The sequence below is a fragment of the Natator depressus genome, chromosome 1 (genome assembly GCF_965152275.1).
Source record: "Natator depressus isolate rNatDep1 chromosome 1, rNatDep2.hap1, whole genome shotgun sequence".
Lineage (NCBI taxonomy): Eukaryota > Metazoa > Chordata > Testudines > Cheloniidae > Natator > Natator depressus.
In genome coordinates, this window is record NC_134234.1 from 112950401 (window position 1) to 112972991 (window position 22591).

Consider the following 22591-nt stretch of genomic DNA (forward strand, 5'->3'; position numbering starts at 1 on the left):
TCTCTTCATCTTCCCTTACCTGAAATTCTGTCCTATCTTTGCTTCTCTTCTCTTTATCTGGTAAGATCTTTGGGACAGGGAATAGGTTTTACTCTAATTGTAAAGCACTATGTAAATGATACCTTAAAAAAAATCAGACCACTTTTTCCTTATCTTTTTTCTGTAGAGCAATTTAATATAAAGTTTTTCTGCTTTGCATTAAGGATGATTCTAATTGTTGTTCCTGCTTGGTGATTTGACATTTTCTAATACATAGCACCATTTTTAATAATGTTTTTAACATACACACATACACCCACTTTCCTTAAAAATGTCTTAACGTAGAAAAGAGTTCCCTCTTGTGTCTGAATGATATCAATACAGATATCAAAAATATCATTACCTGTAGATTTCTGTGTATACTGCATTTTCATTAGAGCTTACAGAGCACAAAGAAGATTAGTTTTATATTCACTCTCCAGTATCCAGCTCCATCATGAAATACAAAGCCAGCGTGTGAACATGAAGCCTCCTAGACTCTCAGCAGGCCACCATGGTCCTTCTACTATCCAGCTGCCTTTGGGTTACAGAATATGTAAAGTAACATTGCTAATACTAGATGATGCTCTCATATGACATGATAGAAATAGCTTTATACTAAGTATTTAGGCTTGGAAGAATTTGATTTTCTATTTTTATAATTTAATTGGATAATCTATTTAGTTTGTTTCTATTTTACCTATTTAAATTTAAATATCCTTCAATTAAACCCTACTAAGTTCTCAAGCACCATTTTTCTTTCTTTGCCTATCTGTAAATTTCAATTATTGATGGGGAAAAAAAGTGTTGGCTTGTGTATGTATGGTAAAAGACATTTACTGCCATGTACTGGTTAAAATGCTAATCCTTCCAAGCCTGTATGTGTAGAAAGAATAGTAAATATGGCAGGAGACCAGCTTGGCTTAACACAAAAAAGCTTACAAGAAGTGGAAGATTGGACAAATGACCAGGGAAGAGTATAAAAATATTGCTCAGGCATGCAGGAGTGAAATCAGGAAGGCCAAATCACACCTGGAGTTGCAGTTAGCAAGAGATGTTAAGAGTAACAAGAAGGGTTTCTTCAGGTATGTTAGCAACAAGAAGAAAGTCAAGGAAAGTGTGGGCCCCTTACTGAATGAGGGAGGCAACCTAGTGACAGAGGATGTGGAAAAAGCTAACGTACTCTATGCTATTTTTGCCTCTGTCTTCACGAACAAGGTCAGCTCCCAGGCTACTGCACTGGGCAGTACAGCATGGGGAGGAGGTGACCAGTCCTCTGTGCAGAAAGAAGTGGCTCGGGACTATTTAGAAAAGCTGGACGAGCACAAGTCCATGGGGCCGGATGCGCTGCATTCGAGAGTGCTAAAGGAGTTGTCAGATGTGACTGCAGAGCCATTGGCCATTATCTTTGAAAACTCATGGCAATCGGGGGAAGTCCCGGACGACTGGAAAAAGGCTAATGTAGTGCCAATCTTTAAAAAGGAAGAAAGAGGATCCTGGGAACTGCAGGCCAGTCAGCCTCAGCTCAGTCCCTGGAAAAATCATGGAGTAGGTCCTCAAGGAATCAATTCTGAAGCACTTAGAGGGGAGGAAAGTGATCAGGAACAGTCAGCATGGATTCACCAAGGGCAAGTCATGCCTGACTAATCTAATTGTCTTCTATGACGAGATAACTGGCTCTGTGGATGAGGGGAAAGCAGTGGACGTGTCGTTAAAGAAGTATGGGCTGGATGAATGGACTATAAGGTGGATAGAAAGTTGGCTAGATTGTCAGGCTCAATGGGTAGTGATCAATGGTTCCATGTCTAGTTGGCAGCCAGTATCAAGTGGAGTGCCCCAAGGGTCAGTCCTCGGGCCGGTTTTGTTCAATATCTTCATAAATGATCTGGAGGATGGTGTGAATTGCATCCTCAGCAAGTTTGGGAGGAGAGGTAGATACGCTAGAGGGTAGGGATAGGATACAGAGGGACCTAGACAAATTAGAGGATCGGGCCAAAAGAAATCTGATGAGGTTCAACAAGGACAAGTGCAGAGTCCTGCACTTAGGACGGAAGAATCCCATGCTCCGCTATAGACTAGGGACCGAATGGCTCGGCAGCAGTTCTGCAGAAAAGGACGTAGGGGTTACACTGGACGAGAAGCTGGATATGAGTCAACAGTGTGCCCTTGTTGCCAAGAAGGCCAATGGCATTTTGGGATGTATAAGTAGGGGCATTGCCAGCAGATCGAGGGACGTGATCATTCCCCTCTATTTGACATTGGTGAGGCCTCATCTGGAGTACTGTGTCCCGTTTTGGGCCCCACACTACAAGAAGGATGTGGAAAAATTGGAAAATGTCCAGCGGAGGGCAACAAAAATGATTAGGGGACTGGAACACATGACTTCTGAGGAGAGGCTGAGGGAACTGGGATTGTTTAGTCTGCAGAAGAGAAGAACGAGGATTTGATAGCTGCTTTCAACTACCTGAAAGGGGGTTCCAAAGAGGATGGATCTAGACTGTTCTCAGTGGTAGCAGATGACAGAACAAGGAGTAATGGTCTCAAGTTGCAGTGGGGGAGGTTTAGGTTGGATATTAGGAAAAACTTTTTCACTAGGAGGGTCGTGAAACATTGGAATGCGTTACCTAGGGAGGTGGTGGAATCTCCTTCCTTCGAAGTTTTTAAGGTCAGGCTTGACAAAGCCCTGGCTGGGATGATTTAGTTGGGGATTGGTCTTGCTTTGAGTAGGGGGTTGGATTAGATGACCTCCTGAAGTCCCTTCCAACCCTGATATTCTATGGTTCTATGTATTACATCTCTCAATTGCCAGGGGAAGGAATTAGCAGACCATAATTACTTCTGCTGTGATAGTACCACTTCACTGTGCCAGGGCCATGCTTCTAACATGGTGTTAACATTGCTGAAGTCCATTGCCGAACAAAGTAAACACTAACAATACAGGATATGCTGAGTTAAGGTTCTTTCACCACCTTTTAGAAATTGCTTTATTTTGAATACATAATGTTGCAGTCAATACTCACATATAGAGATGAATAAGAAATAAAAATATACATAGCAGCGTTAGCTCTGACCTTTGTACATAGAGCTGTTTCTCATACTACGTCAGCATCCAGCACCTCTAATTGTACATAGGGGAGTATGGAGCTGCAGGGCTGAGAAGACTGGTCCTGCCCCCAGAGCCCTGATTGACTGGAAATGTGTTAGAAGAAAAAAAGGAGCAGGTTGACCCAGAGGCAGATTTGAGTATGGGCTTCTTTATTGCGATACTTGTTCCCCTTGACCCAATTGTCGAGTAAGTACTGGATTAGTTACAGCACACTCTTTTTAGCTGAGTTAGTGTGTAAACACCTACATCTGCTACAACACCCCAAAACCCCTCATTAAGTAATAGACACTCCCATACTATGATCATACTCACCCCTCTTGACTGATTACAGCATTACGCATATTATACACACATTTTTACCTTGAAAATACATTTCTTTGCAGTAATTTGTTGCTACAAATTCCCTTAATCTGCAGTTCTAAGGGGAGGGAGGAAGGGGCCATGAGCAGTCCTCAGGGGAGGGAGGAAGGGGCATTGACCCAGGGCTCGCTTATGTAGCTGGGAAAGGAAGAGAGGAGGAGATAACACTTCTTTACCCAAAAGGTATCCTTCAAATCCCCACATTCCTTATGCAGCTGCAACACTTATCAATCCTTAACAAGGAGAAGGGAGGAGAAAGGGGTAACACTTTATCTACCAAGCGAAGGAATAGTGTATGCCTGGTCCTACTCCCTGATACCATGCCAGAACACCAGAGGTTTTCCATGTCTTTACTTAACCCTTACGTATCCCAACAATGTGCACTGAAAAGAAAGCTCACTTTTCCTCTCTCATAGAGCCCTGGGTGGCTAGGGAGCTGGCAGGAAATCCTGTGCTTATTTCTTGCTCTCTGGTTGGAGTGGGGGATGCCATTTGAGAGGGGAGGGCCTGGGCTTTAAGAGAATATATGTGCTGCTGCTTCAGAAACACAGCAGGCTCCAATGGAGCCTGAGCGGGGAACAGGCTCAGGGAGCAGAGCGACTCGGTGGTCTCCTCTCGGAGTTTTCTGCGTACACGATTCTGCCACTGTTCAAAGGGAAGGATATGCCTTAATGCAGGACTATGAAGCTGAGACTGGAGGGGCATTAGATGTAACTGATGGACGCAGACTCTCTTTTAGGCATCATGGATTTATGCCTTACACACATTGACTCTTCTTTGTAATGATGCTGGGGTTCTGCCTGCACTAATGATGGCACTGGGTTACAACTAGGCATTGGCAGTGCTTAATTTGTGCCAGGTCTTACCAGGGCTGAGCCCTGGCACCTCTAGGCTTGGCAGTTCATAGCCCCAGCACCTCTGGGCTTGCTGAATCAGTTATGAATGTAAAAGGATTGCTTGAGCCTTGGCAGCTCTTTCATTACAAATTAAGCACTGGGTGTTGGTGTGATTCCTGTGTGAGTTCCTGCCTTCTGGGAGGCAGGAGGAGTTTGGAACTGCCTAGCAAAGTGGGGAGTCCTCACCCCAGGAGGAAAGAAGGAAGTGTGTCTTTAGCAGGTTGTTTTATTTGTTTAAATAAAGCGGTGTCTCTTGAAAGCTGCTCAGAGGTATGGAATGTGAATAGTCCCAAGGGAGATGGATTAATGGGAGGAGTATGGGTGCAGTGGTTTGCTGTATATGACAACTGCAGATTACCAGAACCTTAATTTTCTGAGTTGTGTGCAACTGTGCAACTCTAGGTGGTTTATTTTGGGGGGATGGATAATGTGTAGTACGGACAGACATACACACACTCCATGCTCCCTCACAATGAACAATATATTGTACTTTTAAAACGGTAACAGGTAACAGTAGGACAGCTAGGTACAATGATCCTCCTCCACCAACAACATTATTCTTTATATCTCAGTGGTCTTGTAATGAGCTGTCTCAGTCCTAAAGAACACAAAGTCCTACTTATGCTCATCCTCAAATTCAGTTTTAAGCTATCAGTTGTGCTCTGTCTAACGCAGGCAAAGTTTCATAAAGTACTTCCACTGTCAGCTCTCACCATGAAGAACGTTTAATCCTTAGCTTTATTTCTTGTGTGATAAAGTGTTTGTATACAACAGGGTGTGACAAAAAGACTATTTAAATCTGGACTAACAGATATTTTTTCCTGGCATGCCATCATCCTATTCCTCTGCTGCAGTCCTGTAGGTGATGGAAAAGCAATACACCTATATGTACAGGAATATTCGCAGGACAGTAGAACCCTGGAGTTACAAACACCAGAGTTACGAACTGACCAGTCAATGGCCACGTCTACACTACCCACCGGATCGGAGGGCAGTGATCAATCTATTGGGGATCGATTTATTGTGTCTAGTGTAGATGCGATAAATTGATCCCCGATCGCTCTGCTGTCGACTCCAGAACTCCACCATGGCGAGAGGCGGAAGTGGAGTCGACGGGGGAGCGGCAGCTGTCGATCCCGCGCTGCGAGGATGCGAAGTAAGTGATTCTAAGTCAATCTAAGATACGTCGACTTCAGCTACGCTATTCTCGTAGCTGAAGTTGCGTATCTTAGATCGATCCCCCCACCCCCAGTGTAGACCAGGCACACATCTTGTTTGGACCTGGAAGTACACAATCAGGCAGCAGCAGAGACGGGGAGAAAAAAGGCAAACACAATATAGTACTGTGTTAAACGTAAACTACTAAAATAATTAAGGGAAAGCAGCGTTTTGTTCCTGAATAGTAAAGTTTCAAATTTGTATTAAGTCAATGTTCAGTTGTAAACTTTTAAAAGAACAACCATAACGTTTTGTTCAGAGTTACGACTATTTCAGATTTATGAACAACCTCCATTCCCGAAGTGTTTGTAACTCTGAGTTTCTACTGTACAATGCTCTACCTGCTCCTGCTGCAGCTGATGCTGTGACTGTTTCACCTCAGCCTGAGATCTGAGATGCTCCACGCTGCTCCACACTCTTCCTTTGGAAAATTCTGCCAGGATTTACCAAGTGGTTTGTGAAACTCAGCAAATCTTTTGGTGAATTAAGGCTGAGTCCTGGGGAGTTGTTACCAAAGGCCTGTACAGACCAAACAAAATTTTAATTGTAGCTGACTTGGGGAAAAGAAGCTGCTTCTACACTCATCAAAGTCCTAGACATATTTACTACAATTGACTTTTTTACTATATGGACATTAAAGCCCCAGAGAGACAGTATAAAACCACTTATGTCTCCTCCCTGAAATGCTGAACTCTGAGAGGGTTTATATGTAACTTGTCAGCTTTGTTATGCTAGTTTCTAGTCTGTATTACATTTGCTGCTATGTGGAGCTCTAATGAATTATTTAACTTCATTAGGCTTATTAGGTGGATTTAACGAGGTCCTCTGTTAACACAGTAGGCAGAACTCAGAAGGCCACTGACATGCACATTATCGGTTCTGTATATAAAAGTGAGGTGTGAAACTCATGAGCTTCAGTTTGAGTAACAGTTTAGATGCGTATCCAAAGTCATTGCCAACCCCTGGCTGCTAGTTCTAGAAATCTCATTAAAGTAAACTATTTTCTAGTTCCAAATACACTAAAAGTATAATAGGATTTGCTCCCTCACTGGCATTTCAGTATTTCTGCTTCAGGCCCAGGCAAAACCCAGAAGTGTAGAAATAACTGATGGTTTTGAACCTTATAAATAATTACATACATATTTTATGCAGAGCCATGAGCTAGTGCTGATTTTAAAAGACGGTTTAATTATTAATTCTGAAAAAGTTATGCTACCTACTTAGCTTTCTTTTTTCTGTTCATGAATTGTTCATAAATAGGTTTTGATTTTTACAAATATATTTAATTATCCAACCAGCTTATGCAAACAAATTTCAGCCTATTGGTTGATTGAAGACTTGCCACTTTGTCTAACTGCTGTCTGTGTGGCGTGATTGATCCCTTAATTACATGTTGTCTCTGCTCCTGACTCTATAGCTGAAATGTTTGAACAAGAACATGGTAAATAGTAAAAAAAATGGCAGCCTCTAACAAACCTCTGAGCATGTGCAAACTGATATCTTTTCAGAGGTTTACAACCAGGAAGATGTTCCTGCTTCAAAGCACCTAAGTGTTAGAGCAGGGATCTCGAACTCAAATCACCCCAAGGGCCACATGAGGACTAGTACATTGGCCCGAGGGCCACATCACTGAAATCTTTTCATACAACGATACAAAAGTATAATAAAAAATGAAGAGTAATATAGTATGCTATTAAAAGTCAAGGTATTAACTTTTTAAAAACTGTAATGCGAAGAGGGGTTTTAATAAAATATAAACACCTGTAACTATTCCTTATGTGGTCAGTAACACTGATGATGATCTACACTAACAGTCTATCAACATAGCTGTAATGGCAGGAACTTTTTAAAGTAACTATTCATACAAAATACATTGCCACTTTTAACAAACCTTCTTCCCAACTACTCACAGCAAAGACTCATACATGCTGAACTTCATACCTCAGACTGCTCGTCTAGTCCATGAGGCCACACCCCTGCCCTGCCTCTTCCCATCCCTTCCCTGTCCCCATTCCAATCCCTTCCCCAAAGTCCCCACCCCAACTCTGCCCCCTCCCTGCCCCTATTCCACCCCCTTCCCCAAATTCTGGCCCCGGCCCCGCCTCTTCTCCGCCTCCTCGCCTGAGCGCACCGCGTCCCTGCTCCTCCCCTCTCCCTCTCTAGATCAGGTATCTCCATTGATCTCATCTGGGGTTGTGTGGCACTGGGAAAGAGGCGGTCTCTTGAGTAACCAGATCCCCAATCACTTAGAGTCCATAAAAATGAAATGCAATATGAACATTTAAAAGAAAAAATAGGACAAGGACGTCAGTGTATTGCAGCTGCCCCCAGAGTGACTCTCCCTAGCATTTCCAATCAATCGCTAGCATCCCATCTGTGTCAATTATGGAAAAGATTAAAGCAACAAGAGGTCATATTAGTTCAATAATCCAGAAAACTTCTGATTCCCAGGCGGGGGTATAGATTATTTAAGTAGTACTTCTATTGGCTGTGAAATATACAAAGATTATAAATGGCTTGTGAATCAATAGAGGCTGTGGTTTATTGACTCACATGCCATTTACCGAATAAGTGTGTTTGGAAGATACTTCCCCTGTAATGTTGGTCCCTTTTCGAAGTTTAGGAAAATACAAATCTAAACAACTTAGATATATCATTCAGAAGCCCCCCACTTTTCTTCAACAATACACTTATTTGACAAAAATTTGCAAAGTATTTTTTTTTCATTTCAGGAAGTGTTCTTGTTGGATAAAAGCAATAATTAATACATTTATGTTATAGGGGAAAGTATGAGAAAGGGAAGGCTCAGAACAGACCCTGGATTTGGCCTGACCATTAGAAAGAAATATGCTTCTCAGCCTGACTGAGTCTGTGCTAATTGAAATATGGCTGTCAAGTTTACAAGGTCTGCATTAATTACAGGAGAACATCCCAAGACAAAAAGTCTGTTCTAAAGTGATAAGATAACATTAGGACAGCTGTTGTTACAACGCTGTTTTCTGGAACTCTGGAATAAAATTTGTTAACCCCTCACTCTTTCATTCTTATCTTGCTTGTTTTCTTCTCATATGTAACAAGTGGTATGAATGGGCTTACTGAAGTCTGTCATGCCCCAATGATTTTAGAATGGTTATGTTAAAGAATGAATCGGCAATAAAATGTAGATGTGATAGGAAATATGTTAAGTGAAATAGCGTGTGATTGCGGTGGGATGTTTGACGGGTAATAAAAGGTTGTAGTGCCGGCCTTAGAATAAGAAAAACTACCCAAGATCATTTGGCCGAAGAATGCGCTGGGTGAGACAGTCTGATAACCCTGAGGGCACACCAGAATCCATCCACAGCCACCCCAAGGACAAGGGAGCCGAAGAACAAGATAACAACAAGCCGTCATTGCTGTGCCATCTGCGTGATTGACTGTCACTTCAAACGTGAGAACAGCATGATGAAGCAAACCCTATATACTTGTATGAGGATAAATCCCTAAAAACAGACCCTGAAGACTGAGGACATTGAGTCTGGTTCTGCAACCAACTTCCAGGAGCATCAGATGCGCATCTGACAAGGCCCCACTCCCTCCTCGTGTCCAGGCCACCTGGCCAGTGATTGGGCATGAGCAGCTCTAATGCTGGTAACTATAACAACAACCTTGCAGAACCTGTGTGTGTGTGTGAATGAATGTGTGAGTGAATGGAATATTATAGCTATAACTGATTGCTTACTCTGATTCTTTCTGTATTCACAATAAACGTGGCATATTGCCTTATCCCCTGAATAAGATCCTGCTGGTTTTTATTTTCTACATATAACTTTCTTACTGAGACGTTTCAGAGTAGCAGCCGTGTTAGTCTGTATTCGCAAAAAGAAAAGGAGTACTTGTGGCACCTTAGAGACTAACAAATTTATTTGAGCATAAGCTTTCATGAGCTACATCTCACTTCATCAGATGCATAGTTTTCCACTGAATGCATCTGATGAAGTGAGCTGTAGCTCACGAAAGCTTATGCTCAAATAAATTTGTTAGTCTCTAAGGTGCCACAAGTACTCCTTTTCTTTTTACTTACTGAGGACACTGGCAGACACACTAACAAGCAGAACTGTAATAGCTCTACATGAGAAATATCTTATGGCTGAGAAGTTGGACAATCTTAAATATTTTAATTATCACCTATCATCATGTAATTATTTGGAATCATTGAATCAATGACTGTCTATGAGCATTCTCTAAGCATTCATTTGGCTTGTGGTCTGGAAAACGTCTATGTCCTAATTAAACATTTCCTAAAAGAAACTGTAATGGAAAATAAATGTCAGTCATTATGAAGGAGCCATTTGCCTAATTAATTGTAATTTAAATAGGCAGAGAAAAGGCAATGTCTCTCCCCGTTGGCAAATTTCAGAGATTGCTGCATGAAATGTTTTTAACTTTTACAAAATTTAGGAAAGTGATTTTAATGACCTTCAATTAGGAGGTGCTAGAGCAGGTGGAAGAAGATCAAAGTCTACTAAAATCAAAGAAAATTAATAGCTTTTCATGATAAGCAGTTAAGAGCTCTCCCATGTTTGTTTGGTTCTTTTGCTTGATTATATAGAATACATTTTACCATACAGTTCCTAGCTTCACTTATACCCATCCACTTCCATGGATGTCAATGAGGATGCAGAGTTATAACTGAAGATAGGATTTGGCCTAATATATTTCAATAATATATTATTTCATAGATAAGTTAAATGATTAAAGACACGGTTGGCCTCGGCATTTTATTGCATCAACATGAGGCCATTAATACAGCATGTTTGACATAAAGCACAACATTTCCTGCATTAACACTGTGCACTAAGATTAAGGAATAGTGCTATCAAATGCAACTGACTAAATCTAACTTCACCAGAAAAAATGTTCCATCTTTTTAAAGAGAGCTGACAACCATAACCTTTTATAGTTGGCTCGTATTCAACATCACTTTGCAGGAAATCCTAGATCTAAGCCCCTTTCACCTAGCTATGATCTGATATGTTGTTTACATATTTTCTCTACACATTATAGATGTGTATTCTGGTTGCTGCAAGCAAGCAATCAAAAATGGCCCTCACATGTGACCAGGTAATGGAACCTAAAACATGCAACAATACCATGAGTTTCTCCATTTCAGTGAGTATCAAGTACAGAATAGGGCTTTGTGTTCTGTTGTTTGTGTGAGGGTCTACACTTAAAAGTTAAGTTGACACAGCTAAATCGGTCAGGGATGTGTAAAATCCACATCCCTGACTGAAGTAACCATGCTGAAATAACCCCCAGTGTAGACACAGCTATGTCAACAGAAGAATGAGAGGAGGTGGTGAAAAAAACCCCTGCTATAGGTGTAGGCTGCATCTACACTATGGGGTTACGTGGTTACATTTAGACTCTGTAGTGTAGACATACTCTAAGTCAGACTGGACATGGACTGAACATGTTTTACAAAACGTGACAGTCAGCAACACAGAGACAACCGCTAGCAGTGAGACAGGAAGCCTAACCTACATTACAGACGGAGCACAACTGCCCTGTTTACTTGTTTTGTGCTTCTGTGTTTCGATCACTTCCACTGCACAGAAAAAAAGACTACATGCCACCAGAAACGGATTAGGGTATTGTGGGGCCCTGGGCCAGAGCAAGTGGGGCTCCCTCCCTATCCCTTCTGCCTGCAGTCCCGTCCCATCTCTCCCCCCGCCCCCAGCGCTCCTGCCGGGAAAATGGGTCGAGGTCCAGGGGCTTGCCCAGCTCCGCTCGCCTGGCACTTCTGCCAGGGAGTGGGATTGGGAGCGGGAGCTTCCCCTGCCCACCCAGCGCTTCTGCCGCGGAGAGAGGGGTCAGGACGCAGGGGCTTCCTCTGCTCCATGGCAGGAGTGCCAGGCAGGCAGAGTGGGGTCAGGGGTGCAGGGGCCCCCAATTGGTCGAGGCCCCTGGGCATGGGCCCCGTTGGCCAATCCGCCACTGCATGCCACCCTTAACTGTTGGTATGTCTGCATGCTGTTGGGCAGTGAATAAGTAACATGCTCCAGACCTTCCTCTATCAAAATGAGGACAATCGTTTTCATAATCCCCAAAGGCTGTGAACCAGGTAGAGCAGACAGTGCTAACAACAGCTACCTGACAATGAACAGAGACCTGGCCATAGTGCTTGAGGCACATTGAGCATAATGATGTTAGCAGGAATAGCTGCACCTCCCGGCACCTCCAAGGATTTCCCTTTTTAAAAAATAAGGCTGATAAATGTCATCTGAAAGTTAGCAACAGGGCAGAGAATGGGCATATATCCTAACATGGGCACACTTCCTCTGACCCTCAACTCCGTACCCTATTCATGTATGAGTATTCAATATTAATGTTTCAAACAGTGCAGTACAACTATTGTAGGCTATAATGCTTTGCAGCATTCCTACAGCATATGATTTACAAACTCACACAAGGTGCTACCAGGAGACTGCTCCCGGCTTCTGACCCCGGTCATAAGTATATGTCCCATGGGTCCAAATTAAAGTCCCAGCTCTTATGCATTCCAAACTCTCTGAATAAAGCCAAAGGGAGGTTTTGGTGCACAATGTATGTAGGATCAGGCTCTAAGGCAGGTTTCTGAGTTATCTTCTCATGGAAATAAATGGTAAGTTTCCTGAACATTCATATTTAGCCAAATATTCCCTATTTTTAAGCTGTCAATAGGAGCTAGAGATGATAAAGTAACAGCAACCAATGTCCTGGAACAGGGCCATCTGAACAAGAAAGTATGTGATGAAAAGGAAAAGTGGGGAGAGAACAGTGAAAGTTTAAGAGGAGGAAGAAGGGTCAACAGACACCAGCTCTCAATCGGTGATCAGACCTTCACATTTAGATGTAAAAATGGTTTTAATAAGCACAGGGATTAGACTATACTAATAGAGGCTCCAGTCCTGCCAGTTCCTCTGCACAGGCAGAGCCCTGCATATATATGGTGCTGCATTGACTTCAATAGGACTCCATGTGGGGTGCAGGGATCCAGGCATGCGGAGAAATTTACAGGATCAGGACCACAGTGTTAGTCACTGCATTAGTATTATTAAATGGATATTTTCATTCTGTCAGCCTTACTCTAGAACTAGTCATTCTTTTTAATAAAAAAGAAGAATGTCCTACAAAATTACGAAACCTGTTTCAACATATGCACAGCCCAAGTCTCCAAACTAATATCCTTCAGGCGTTGCTCGCATGAGTAAATACTAATGTAAGTATGGGTTTGCTGGATCAGGTGCTTAAACTGGTAAGAGACTATTTTGTGTCGTGTCAGTGTTACTTTTTCTCTCTGACTATGTAACATGTATTTGGCTTAGAGGCACCCGGGTAACCATGCTGAGAGGGCTTACATGAGTTGTACATGGTTTTGCTTGTGTTACAACAAACTCAAGTGGAAATTGTTTTGTCACCCTCACCAGGAGCTGAATTCACAACACCAAACTTCCAAGTGCCTAGAAAATCACAGGAACAACACTACAATCCACAAAGCCTGAGGGTCAATATATTTTTAATGAAAAACTACTACCCACGAAAACTCATTTACGTCACACTGATGACTACAGGCATATAAGTGCAAGAGAGAGTCAAGTTTACTCACTCAGAAAGGAGAGCTTTTAGGCTAGCCGGGGAACTAAAGCTTCTGTAACATAAGACTGGTTATGCTTCATTTCAGACTTGTTTATAACAAGCATCCCTTAAACCACAGTCTGAGTGCCAACCAGCAAGATGCTAAGCAATCTTAACGGACTTCATTGGGAATTGGGGATGCTTAGACCCTTGCAGGATTGAACCCTTTTGTGATGGGGTGAGCACCCCATGCAAAGCTTCGAGGGATTAAAGTGGCTAGGCAGGCCAATTAACTGCCCGGGCTGCACCTGAGGAAGAAGACAGGAAGCAGGTCACTAACTGGAAGGAAGCTTAGCTGGGCAGGAATAGGAGGGACCATATAAAGCCCAGGAGCTGTGAGCAGCAATAGGCTGTTAGGACATAGTCTACAGTCACTCCCTGGGAGGACGGAGCTTGGGGCTGGCAAACCCAGAAAGAGAGGGAAGCCCAGGAAAACAGCAGCAAGGGGTAGGACCATACAGACCTTGGATGGTTGTTATATGTTCCCTGGGCTGGAACCCAGTGTAGAGGGTGGGCCTGGGTTCCCCTACCAGCTGTGGTAAGATGAGGCCCTGATGCATAAGCCCTTGTATCAGAGGCCCGGTATGAGGCCTAAGGCCTGAACTAAAGTAATCGTCAAGACTTTCCTCACACAAAGCAAAGTTAAGCTGTGAGCCAGAGGCAGGCCCTGCTCACAGAAGCTGGCAAGAAGAAGGCTGCTGCTGCAATTAAACTCATACCTGAAAGGTGCTAAGCACTAATAATATAAACATGCACCACGATGGTACCAGAACAGTCCGGGACAAGCACATTCAACATAGATAACAAGGAACAGGCTGACCATCCTAAAGACAGGGACAAAAGGGTAATATGATGGATAGAGTTGCTTTGTTCGAACGAACATGTATAAGGTGAAAGGCAGCACCTTACTACATGGAGGGGTTGCACCTCAATACGCGAGGAGTGATGTGTAACTTGTTTGTACTTGTGTATAAGAATGCATCCCTGGGGCGATGTCTTTGTCCAGTCTAGGCGGAAGTGGAGAGTCCTGCCACTGACTGAGACGGTCCATTGTCAGGGGGCACATATTAGTAGTATGTCCTATAAAGTCTGCAAGAAACTATTACTGTGCTTCATTTGGCAATAAACCTGGCCAGGTGCCTCGTACCTTATCAGAGTCTATGGTCATTGGGGGTTCTCTTGGGGTCTGCTGTGTCAGCAACCTGCAGAGCCGGGGCAGCACACAGAAGGAACACATGCTCGCAGCCGACTGTTATCAACATTAAACAGAGCAGAGCACCACACCAGTGATGTCTGACGACACCACCCACTGGGAAGTGGTGCAGGGCGTTGGAGATGCCAGCCAGTCTGGAAGGACTTTGATTTCCCCAGAAGGAGAGGTCCTCAGTGACCTGGCCGGAGGACCAAGCCACAAACAGGAAGCTGCAGCTCTGAGAGTGAGAGGGGCACAGACTGAAAGAGATGATGGAGAGAGACACCACCAGAGGAGGGCAGCATCTGGCAAGAGCTAATCCCCAGAGCTGCATTGGAGGTGCCAGATGCAGTGAGTGAACCCCGTGACACCTTTTTACAGAAGAGAATTAAGACCTTGCTCCTGCAACAAGCTCTGCATGGACAGAGCCTTGAGTGGCATTATTATTATTTATTTTATCATAGCAACTAGAAGCCCTAGTCATAGACCAGGATCTTACTGTGCTAGGTGCTGTACAAACACAGAACAAAACTGTCCCTGCCCCAGTGAGTATCACGGAAGTCAATGGGATTTGACTTACATGGAGCTCCTTAGTTTGTGCAATGCAAGATAAAAAGGTGATAAGTAACCGTATAAAATTCTCACTACAGGATTTACTTTGAAGGAGCACGTCATTGTCCTTTAAATTGGTGAAATAACTTCCAAAACCTTCTGTAACAGCAAAGGAGTTGCCAATAACTTCAAACTATAAACAAAATGGAAATATCTGATTACCCGCCGTGACCTTTTCTGGAATACTGCTTCCTTAGTTCTATTGCCTACAATATATACAGCCATTTCTTTGACTAATTTATTGTTTTGTTCAGTGTTTATTTTAGTAAAGTCACAAGGTCATGCAGATCAACTCAAACTTTATTACTAATATATAGGCTTTCTACAGTGCATATTGCCATGGTATCTGGGCTCCTCACAAACACTGATAGATTTAGTCTCAAAATACTTGGTGAGTTAGGGAAGTATCACCCCACTTTCCCGATGGGAAACTGAGGCACAGACAGGTCAATCCTGCAAGTGCTGAGCATTCTGTCCCTAATCCAGCAAAGTACTTTAAGCATGTGCCTAATTTAAACATTCAGTACATGAGCAGTCTATTCATGTTTAAGTTAAGCACATGCTTAATCCTCATCCACATTCATGGAGTAATGTTGTACTCTGCAAGCATATATATTGCAATAACTCATGAACTAGTAACCCTTCAACCACGCTGTTTTAGGACACTGTCACCTCAGTACATGTAATCAACTCATCCAAAAAAAAAAAAGACTATATGAAAAAAAAATTGTATCAAAAATGTATGTGGGGTACAAATGTACCCCCAGGCGTTGCACTGTTATCCTGTATTTTTAGTAGTTCCATGTTCTCGTTCACTTCTAGTGAGAGTATCTTGCAATAGTTAGCATATGGTAATTGACAATGCATTGCAGTGACAGTGGTTGCTGCATACAACCACCCTAATATAGAAGGTACTCCAGGGAGGTTGGTCCCTTCAAACCTGGGCATGTTAGGTATCTTCAGCACAGAGTGGACTGACACTGGTTTTCTTCACCTAACATTCTTGCAGGGATTTTCTGGCTAGGTATTGTGCTTCAAAACTACAGACTCAGGAGATTCTTGAGGCTATTTTCTGTGATGCACATTTGAAGATGGCAAACAAATGGGCACAATTTTTCTGCTTCTGAGCTTATCAAAAGGATTTTCAACTCTGAAAGTGAGTTGTTGTGTGATGACAACTTATTAGATGATAGTGACTTTGTGCCGGATTGTGTCAAGAGCTGGTCTGAGACGGAAGACCATACAGTATTTCTGTTGATTTATCATCAAGTTTGTGTTCAGACAGTGAGGAGTTCATGTTCAGCCCTGGTATAAGGCTGAAAGAGACGTAGTTGGTGATAACTTCTTCACTAATATTCAGCTTGTTGAAGGTCAAATTTTTGTTGAGTAGATCTATATTGGAACAATCTGATGAAAAAAGCCAGATATATCTATTGAGATGCATCCACACTGTAGCAGAGAAAAATTGTCATCCGTGTTCAGCTATGCTGGGCCATGTAACCTAGTTTCCAGTGTTCCAAAGAAGGGCAAGTTGGTGATGATTCATCATGACAAGGTTGTAGAATAAGACAAAAAGAAACCCCACATAATTCTCCACTACAATGCTACTAAAAGTGGTGTCGATAACATGGACCATCTTGTAAGAATGTCCTCCCATAAGTACAAGATAAGCAGGTGGCCAGTGGTTCTTTTCTTCAGCATGCTTGATGTTTCTGGCATAGGAAGTTTCATCTTTTGGGTCGGCAACAATCCTGCTTGGCAACACACTCAGCCAAGACAAAGAAGGTGCTTGTTCATTTTCAATTCAGGAGAACAACTAATAGAGACACTTATCAAGGATTCCTCTCTTTATACACATCTCACCATGTCCATCAAAGCAGCACTCTCAACCCTTGGCTACCATCGAAAAACAGCCACCATGGGAGCACCTAGCAAACTTGGTCAAATATGATAGTGTCCATGCCAAGATCAGCTGACTGGAAGAGCCACAAGCAATGCGAAGAGTACAGTGAATTTGTATGTGCTGACCACGCCATGTTGATGCTGATGTGTGAAAATTGCATCTAGACTCTCACTGAAAGAGACTCCTGCTAGTTCTTTCAATTTGCTAGTTAAATAAATTGGGGGGGGGTCCCTAAAACATTAAAGAATTGTTCTTAGTTTCTAAATGCATTTGGGGTACAAATTTTTACCCCACAACACAGTTAATTCATCTTTTTTCTTGACACTGGATGGAGGTTAAGTACTTTGCTAGATCAGGGACAGAGGGCTGAGAGAGGTTTAGGCCCCTATTTTAGAGACCTACCTTAGCTTTACACATGTGAAGTGCATAAAGTGAACATGCAGAAGTGCTTACATGATCGAGGAATAAATTACTTACCCAAGGTCACTAAGCAATGTCTGCTGAGGACCCCAGGAATAGAATCCAGTGCTCCAGAGTCAGTCCAGTGTCTTAATTATAAGTCTATCTTTCCAAATAGTGCTTTTACTTCAGGGCATAAACCAACCACTGACTTGATGTGATTAAAAAGAAACATCTCCTATGGGCAGATTATTCCATAATTGATGTTTCTGATTGAGCCCTGGTTCAGGGATGGATCCCCATCTGGGAAAGCACTTAAGCACATGCTTAATTTGGACTTGAATAGGCATGGACTTAAGCACATGCTTAAGTGCTTTCTTGAATATGGGCCAAAGATAGGATAATGGACTGAAGGGTATGATCTGGTATAGCAGAAGTCAGATAGGAATTGCCATACTGTATGTTCCTCTCTGTGCACTGATACAACCTGTATACCACATTATCCTGTATTTGGTATACACCCATACAATTCACAGGAGAAAAACAAAACTATTTTAGAAACATTTGAGGGTTTTTCTTAACTATTGGAACTCTACTCTTTTTATCCCTTCAGAGTTCAGAAATAAAAAATTAAAAACTAGTAATTTGTAAACATCTCTAAAAGTAAGCCAAAAAGCTTTTCTATGCACAACACTGTCTTCATTTCAGAGTCCAATATTTGCAGCGCTTTCCAGGTCTAGAATCAATCCAGTGCTGGGTTCTACTAGGCAGGGAAGAATCTCATATTTCCAATGGCATAAGGCTCCTATTTAATTTATAGTCCTGATGGGTCACTGGATATCAGACATTAAAATGGTCCCTGGTTGAATACTGCCTATCCTACTCCTTGGGAAGGTTTAAATTTGGGCAATAAAACATACGTTTGGGGAAAAAGAAGGAAATATGTCTTTGCCTGAAGGATGTGGATGTGAGGTCAGAGGGTGTTTTTGTTTAAATGACAATTGCTTGAAACTGCCCGGCGGATTGAAATGTCAGAAATTGCCCCAGAAGCTGGAGGTCAGTGGGCAGAATGCAAGTGAGATAGGCAGAGTTGCAGGGCAAATTGAATCTGAGTGGATATCACCCCCCACATACATTGTCTTCTTTTTCCCAAAAAATTCTAAATCGCAATGGAAAAATTGTCAAATTGTGAATTTTGAACATTCATGACCAGCTCTACTCAATATCTGACGGGATCAGGCCCGTGGTAGGTAACCATAGTTCACAAATCGAGCTCTTAGATATTTTCCTGCAGAACTGTCCTTTTGACATTGAGAGTGCATCAGAAACTCTCATGAGCACTGGAGTAAACTTGGGGTTACACATAAACACTAACTTTAAATATGAGCTGAGGACTCCTCTTCAACTCTACCACTACTAGTTTGGCTATTTAGGTAAATTTTGATGTGATCAGTTCCTTTTATCTAGAAAACTGTTCAATAAGTAGTTTTGTCTCTGTTTTCCTTTTGAGTGAAAAGAGCAACAGTAGCAGATTATAACTAAGACATCCTTTTATTTCTGTTTTATTTCCAGTGCCACAACAGAAGAGCTGGTAACAGATAGGAGACCTGACATGCCAAATGCACTACAAATGGCACTTCCATGTACATTTGCTAACCCCTTAAATGTACATGTTAATCTATTCTTTCACCTCCACCTCCCTCCATGAATGATAGCAATAAGCTAAATTATAAGGAGGGGAATACATCTTGAAGTTATTCCTCCCCAACTATTATCCCAAAAAGCACTGGACGGAGACTGAATTTTTCAAATCTCCTGTTCAGACCCTCCAGTAGTAACAAAGATCACGGCAGTAGAGGATTTGGTGTGCGCACGTATAGGCTGAACTAAAGTGACACAAGCAGTGGTGAGCTGGAGCCGGTTCGCACTGGTTCGCGAGAACCGGTTGTTAAATTTAGAAGCCCTTTTAGAACTGGTTTTTCCGTGAGGGTTCTAAAAGGGCTTCTAAATTTAACCGGCCAAAAGTGGCACCTTAGGCACCGACTCCATGGGTGCTCAAGCCCTGGAGCACCCAAGGGGAAAATCTGGTGGGTGCAGAGCACCCACCGGCAGCTCCCCGCCCCACCCCTGGCCCTAGCTCACCTCCGCTCCACCTCCGCCTCCTCCCCTGAACGCACCGCCCTGCTCTATTTCTCCGCCCCCCCAGGCTCCCCGCGAATCAGCTGTTCAGCAGGAAGCCTGGGAGGGCTGAGTAGCAGGCGGCGGCTTCGTGCTCAGGCCCAGGGAGGCGGAGGAGAGCTGGGGCGGGGGGGCGCGAGGAGGGCTGCCCGCGCCACAGCAGGTAACCCGGGGGGGGGGGGCCACGCACAGGGAAACCGCTCCCTGCCCCAGCTCACCACCGCCACCCTCAGCCTGAGCGGGAAGCCTCCGCCTGCTTCTCAGCCCTCCCCGGCTTCCCGCCAAACAGCTGATTTGCGGAAAGCCGGGGGAGGGGGCGGAGAAGCAGAGCGGGGCGACGCGTTCAGTTGCGGAGCACAGCAGAGGTGAGCTGAAGCCGGGGAGCTGCCAGTGGGTGCTCTGCACCCACCAAATTTTCCCTGTGGGTGCTCCAGCCCCAGAGCACCCAGGGAGTCAGCGCCTAAGGTGCCACTTTTGATGTGATCAGTGGAGGAGAAGCCGCTCCCCCTGCTCCCCCCCCAACTACGCTCCCCCACCCCTAGGAGCCAGAGGGACCTGCTGGATGCTTCCTGGGAGCTGCCCCAGGTAAGCACCGCCGGGACTCCCCACCTAGCCCACCGGCAGGTGCCTCTGGCTCTTAGGGGCGGGGTGGGCACCCACTACGGTGGCCCATGAGACCCTCCTGCCCGGTTCTGGGGGCAGTCAGGGGACAGGGGAGGGGGGTGAATGGGGCAGGGGTCCGGGGGGGCGTCAAGGAACGCGGGGGGGTTGGATGGGGCAGGAGTCCCGGGGGGCGGGGGTGGGCAACGACCCCCTCATGGGGTGAGGAGGGAACCCGTTGTTAAGATTTTGGCAGCTCATCACTGGGCACAAGGATCATATATCTAATATATTCATGTGAGCAGATTGGGTACTAAAGTATACAGCAAACCTGATCTCCAGTTAATCCAGAGAACAGAATTCTTGTATATTTCAATACATTGGTGGCTCACAAAAACGGAACTGACAGGCGGAGCAAGATGACAAACTGATCTGGATATATGTTTTTAAAAAACAAGACAGTCTTAGTGCTGAGAATCTATTTTCAGATAATCTAAAAATACACTTTAATTATACACTGCCACTTTACTATTGACAGCTCACTGTGGTAAAGTGGCAATTGCCCAGTGGAAGATGGCTGTCTTGGATGTTTAACGTCAGTAGAGCATCAGTCTGGGGCTAGGGAGGCCACATTTGGTGAAATTATGCTGCATGGGAGCATGACTATACATCAAATACTACAGGGGTGTATAATCCAAAGTGGTACGTGTGGTCTTAGAAAGCTAGAAGTCTTAGAACCGTGCTAGTCGCACTGATGGTACACATACACTTTCCACAGCCACCATGTTATAAATAATAGTGTAAGACAAAATCTTTAAACTCTTACCAAAGCAGGAATTGACAAAGCCATACCACATGCAACCATACTCTCCTCCAATCCATCTGCCGTGGATGTTGGATGCAAAACTCAGTGTGGTGCCAGAGATGCACACTAACATGTCACTGGCACTGATGTTCAGCAGTAGCATGTTCACAGGGTTGCGCAGGGTTTTAAACTTGCAGAAGAGTATGAGAACAATCAAGTTATTCAAGAAGCCAAATGCCAAGATAAATCCAAGGAAAACAGCCACTATGGTGTGCCCTGTTCTAGAGAGTCCAGTTCGTGGCTCATGAGGATCTGTAGATGCTCCAAAGCTCAGGTTGACTGTCCAGCTGGTACTCATTTCTGACATTATAGTAGGCTGGAGAGTGCAGAAATATTAAATGTTCTACTCCCAGATCTTCTAGCTACTTTACAGAAGTACTTTTAGACCAAAGGTAAAAGGCATCTTAAAAAACTGCCAGGTCTTCAGAGCAAAGCAAGTTCTAGTAATTGTGATCAGTCCCATTGTCACAGAGGAGTTCTTCATGGCAAAAACATCCTGCACACATGGAAAGAAAACAACAAGCATTATATCCAAGACAATTCTTTTCATATTAATACCAAGAGGCTACATTGTCTGTTAACAGTTCTTCCCCTTTGGCAAAAAGAACTTTTGTTAAAACTCAGTCTTTTGTTTTCTCTCTGCATAAATAAAATCCGTTATTTGAAACCTTAGAGTGCTTTTTGTATTTATGAAAGCTATTCTAGAAGGATTCCCTCTAGCCAGCAGTCTATTACGCAAAAGACCACTTAGGCACTTTATAACCCAGGCACTAGCGTGAGAAAATATTTAGTAAGGAATCAGTGATGAGCTGCCAAAATCTTAACTCCTGCCCCATCCAACCCCCCGTGTTCCTTGACGCCCCCACCCTGGACCCCTGCCCCATCCACCCCCCTCCACTGTCCCCTGACTGCCCCCACAACTGGGCAGGAGGGTCTCATGGGCCACCGTAGTGGGCGCCCACCCGCCCCTAAGAGCCAGAGGCACCTGCGGGGGGCAAGGTGGGGAGTCCTGGAGGTGCTTACCTGGGGCAGCTCCCAGGAAGCACCTGGCAGGTCCCTCTGGCTCCTAGGGGTGGGAGAGCTGGGGGGGGAGCAGGGGGAGCGGCCGTTCCCCCACTGATCACATCAAAAGTGGCACCTTAGGCGCCAACTCCGTGGGTGCTCCGGGGAAAATTTGGTGGGTGCAGAGCCCCCACCGGCAGCTCCCCACCCCGCGCCCGGCCCCAGCTCACCTCCGCTCCGCCTCCGCCTCCTCCCCTGAAGGTGCCGCCCCACTCTGTTTCTCCGCCCCCTCCCCCGGCTTCCCGCGAATCAGCTGTTTGCGCGGGAAGCCTGGGAGGGCAGAGAAGCAGGTGTCGGCTTCGTGCTCAGGCCCAGGGTGGCGGAGGTGAGCTGGGGCAGGGAGCGGTTCCCCTGCGCGCCCGTCCCCTCCCTGGGTTACCTGCTGCGGCGCGGGCGGCCCTCCTCGCCCCCCCCAGGTCACCTCCACTCCGCCTCCGCCTCTCTGGGCCTGAGCACGAAGCCGCCGCCTGCTTCTCAGCCCTCCCAGGCTTCCCGCACAAACAGCTGATTTGCGGGAAGCCAGGGG

The 22591-nt window shown here is 44.5% G+C and overlaps 1 protein-coding gene across 1 annotated transcript in view; it reads right to left on the minus strand.

The window, feature by feature from the left end:
• LOC141994265 (vertebrate ancient opsin-like) overlaps positions 1-22591 on the minus strand; it is a 127207-nt gene that overhangs the window by 94628 nt on the left and 9988 nt on the right. Inside the window, exon 2 of the mRNA XM_074964509.1 lies at positions 20965-21499. Coding sequence (XP_074820610.1) covers positions 20965-21310 — 346 coding nt within the window. The 5' untranslated portion in view covers positions 21311-21499. The remainder of the gene's footprint in view (positions 1-20964; positions 21500-22591) is intronic.